At 57.1% G+C, this 3767-nt stretch overlaps 1 protein-coding gene across 1 annotated transcript; it reads left to right on the top strand.

Annotated features, from left to right (window-relative positions):
- Window positions 1-392: 392 nt before the first annotated feature.
- On the top strand, window positions 393-3041 carry LOC112670581 (uncharacterized). The gene is made up of 2 exons (XM_025464395.3): window positions 393-569; window positions 970-3041. The coding sequence occupies exon 2, from the start codon at window positions 1771-1773 to the stop codon at window positions 2386-2388; it is 618 nt and encodes a 205-aa protein (XP_025320180.1). The 5' UTR covers window positions 393-569; window positions 970-1770; the 3' UTR covers window positions 2389-3041.
- Window positions 3042-3767: the final 726 nt, after the last annotated feature.

A 3767-nucleotide genomic window follows, 5' to 3' on the forward strand; every position in this document is an offset into this window, starting at 1 on the left:
CAGACAGCACAGAGGAAATGAGACAAGAATGATGCAGATAGCACAGGGACACAATTCATATTGTGAATCTCATGGACAGGATGTGGAATGTGAGAGAGGGAGAAACCCAGGACACCTCCAAGGTGGATGGTCCACATAAGCACAAGTGGAATAAAGAAGTCTATCATGGAATACTGGGGTGGAGGGCCTGAGGTGGAGGGGAATCATTTTGTTTCTATAAGTTAAATTTGAGATGTCCATTAGACACAGAAATGAAAAGACAACACCGAAGGTTCAACCAGGAGTGGACTCAGGTAGGGGATCCTAGGCAGTGAGGTCACTTCTTTGACAACAGAGCCCAACAGAACTTAGAACCCCTGCAACCAGGCACCCACATTCTAGTGCAGCCCCATATCAGGCTCACTTGGCTGGAGACATCCGCTAGTGAAACATGTTCTCTTGCTGCGTGCCAACTTCCCGGGGTTCTGGCTTCCAGAAACCCCAGGGATGCGACTTTTTTCAAATGCTGTAGACTTTGGTTCCACCATCACACCCCACGCCTCAAGGCATTTGCCAGGAGGCGTCCTAAGGTAATACAGAGCAGCCCAGGCCAGACCAGGCCAGGCCACCTGTGCCAGCCATCCTGGGCAGCCCCATCCCCTCCTCTTCAGTTTCAGGGAACCAGGGATGTGTGGGCAGGTCCCATCCAGGCTGGAAGAGGTTGCAGGGCAGCAGGTTCCCCGGTGATCCCTCCATGGTCACACTGATGTCATGGTGGGCAGGGTGGAAAGAGGATTCCTGAGGTGCCTCTTACCCATCCCAGAGTTAACCCAAGGTCCTAGAGCAGATCTGTTTCTCTCCTTGGGGGAGGTGTGTGCTGACTGTGGTGTGGTGTGTCTGGAATGGAGTCAGCTGGATGTGCAGCCCAGCCAAGGCAGCCAGATAGGGTGCTGAGGCCTCCTGCCTGGCTGCTGGGCACTGTCGTTACAGAGCTCCACACAGGAGATGGGGCAGGAATGGGAGGAAGAAATCCAGTGCTCCACCTCCTTGATGAACAGGAAAGTGCCCTGCACAGCTAACAGAGGCCAGTGCGGACTCAAGGGGAGTGCAGGGTCTGAGGTGATCAAGACGGACACGGCTGCTGGAGTTGAGTGCTTGCCATGAGCCAAGATGCCAGGTGTTGAGTCCAAGCCAATGCACATGGTGGTCACACCTCTGATTCACTGTCCCAACGTGGAGGAGCCACCTGAACCCTTGGCCAACCTGGAAAAAGAACAGGCCCGGGCATCCGCTATCCAGGTCCCCAAATGCCTAAGCAGCCACCAGGCTCAGTTGATCAACCAGCTTCGGCCCCTGAGCAACATCACGAACCACGCAAAGAGCCCGCCCCAGCTCTTACTGTGGGGCCTTATGAAGCCTCAGGGCATGAGGTGATCGAGCAGGTAATGGCTGCTGGAGCTGAGTGCTTGACCCAAGCCGAGATGCCAGGTGCTGAGTCAGAGCCAATGCACGTGGTAGTCACACCTCTGATTCACTGTCCCGATGTGGAGGAACCACCCGCACCCTTGGCCGCCGTGGAAGAGGAACAGACCTTAGGCCCAGCAATCGAGGTCCACGAAGTACTGGAGCAGCCAACAGACAGTGGAACAACTAGCATTGACCACTGAGCATCGTCCTAAACCACCTCAAGAGCCCATCCCAGCTCCTACTGCGGGCCCTGCTAGAAATTATGGGCCTGAGCTGTTCGAGCCCAAATCGGCTGCTGGAGCTGAGTACTTGACCCGAGCCGAGATGCCAGTTGCTGAGTTGAAGCCAATGTACATGGTGGTCACACCTCTGATTCACTGTCCCGACCTGGAGGAGCCACCTGCACCCTTGGCTGCCCTGGATGAGGAGCAGGCCCCAGAGCCTACAATCAAGGTCCCCAAAGTGCCGGAGCAGCCACCTGTCTCAGTGGAGCAACCAGCTTCAGCCCCTGAGCAACCTCATGAACTACGTCAAGAAGCCACCCCAGCTACTATTGTGGGGCCTAATGAAGCTTCAGGGCCTGAGTTGATCGAGCCGGTCACGGCGGCTAGAGCTGAGTGCTTGGCCCGAGCCGAGATGCCAGCTGCTGAGTCTGAGCCAATGCACCTGGTGGTCACACCTCTGATTCACTGTCTTGACGTGGAGGAGCCATCTGCACCCTTAGCTGCGCTGGAGGAGGAACAGACCCTAGGCCCAGCAATCAAGGCCCATGAAGTACTGGATCAGCCAACAGACTCAGTGGAGCAACCGAATTCGGCCACTGAGCAACACCATGAACCTCATCAAGAGCCCGCCAGAACTACTACAGTGGGGTCAGCTGAAGCTTCTGGGCCTGATCTGTTCCAGCTGGGCACGGCTGTCAGTGCTGAGTGCTTGGCCTGAGCCGAGATGCCAGCTGCTGAGACCAACGCAATGCACTTGGTGGTCACACCTCTGATTCACTGTCCTGACCTGGAGGAGCCACCTGCACCCTTGGCTGGGCCAGATGAGGAGCAGGCCCTGGATCCTGCAATCAAGGTCCCCGATGTGCCGGAGCAGCCACCTGTCTCAGTGGGGCAACCAGCTTCGGCCCCTGAGCAACACCATGAACCACGTCAAGAGGCTGCCACAGCTCCTACTGTGGGGCCTGCTGAAGCTTCAGGACATGAGGTGATTGAGCTGGTCACGGCTGCTGGAGCTAAGTGCTTTGCACGAGCTGCGATGCCAGCTGCTGTGGCCAAGCCAATGCACATGGTGGTCACACTTCTGATTCACTTTCCCGACCCGGATGAATCACCTGAACCCTTGGCCACCCCAGAGGTAGAATAGGCCCTGATGCCTGCTATGGAGGTCCCCGACATGCCCATACAGCCACCTGCCTCAGGCAAGCAACGACCCTCGGCCCCAAGCAACATCCTGAACCTTGTCAAGAGCCCGCTCCAGCTACTACTACGGGGCCTGATGAACCTTCAGGGCCTGAGGTGATCGAACCAGTCACTGCTGCTGGAGCTGAGTGCTTGGCCCTAACTGAGATGCCAGCTGCTGAGTCTGAGCCAATACACAAGATGGTCACACCTCTGATTCACTGTCCCGACCTGGAGGAGCCACCTGCAACCTTGGCCACCCTGAAAGTGGATCACATCCTGGCACATGCGATGGTGTTCCCCAACATGCTGGAGCAGCCACCTGCCCAGTGGAGCAACCGGCCTGGGCCACTGAGCAACATGCTGCCCCAACTCAAGAGCCCACCAGATCTCCTACCGCGGGACCTGCTGGAGATTATGGGCCTGAGCTGTTGGAGCTGAACACGGCTGCTGGAGCTGAGTACTTGGCTCGAACCAAGATGCCAGCTGCTGAGACCAAGCCAATGCACATGGTGGTCACACCTCTGATTCACTGTCCCGACCTGGAGGAGCCACCTGCACCCTTGGCTGCCCCGGCTAAGGAGCAGGCCCTGGAGACTTCAATCAAGGTCCCTGAAGTGCCGGAGCAGCCACCTGTCTCAGTGGGGCAACCGACCTCAGCCACTGAGCAACATCCTGAACCAACTCAAGAGCCCGCCAGAGCTACTACAGTGGGGCCAGCTGAAGCTTCTGGGCCTGATCTGTTCCAGCCGGACATGGCTACTGGAGCTGAGTGTTTCGCCCGAGTCAAGATGCCAGCTGCTGAGTCCAAGGCAATGCATGAGGTGATCACACCTCTGATTCAGTCTCCCGACAAGGTGAACCCACCTGCAATCTTGGCCACCCTCGTGGTAGATCACATCCTGGCGCATGCTATCA

Source organism: Canis lupus, chromosome 14, assembly GCF_003254725.2.
Source record: "Canis lupus dingo isolate Sandy chromosome 14, ASM325472v2, whole genome shotgun sequence".
NCBI classification, from domain to species: Eukaryota; Metazoa; Chordata; class Mammalia; order Carnivora; family Canidae; genus Canis; species Canis lupus.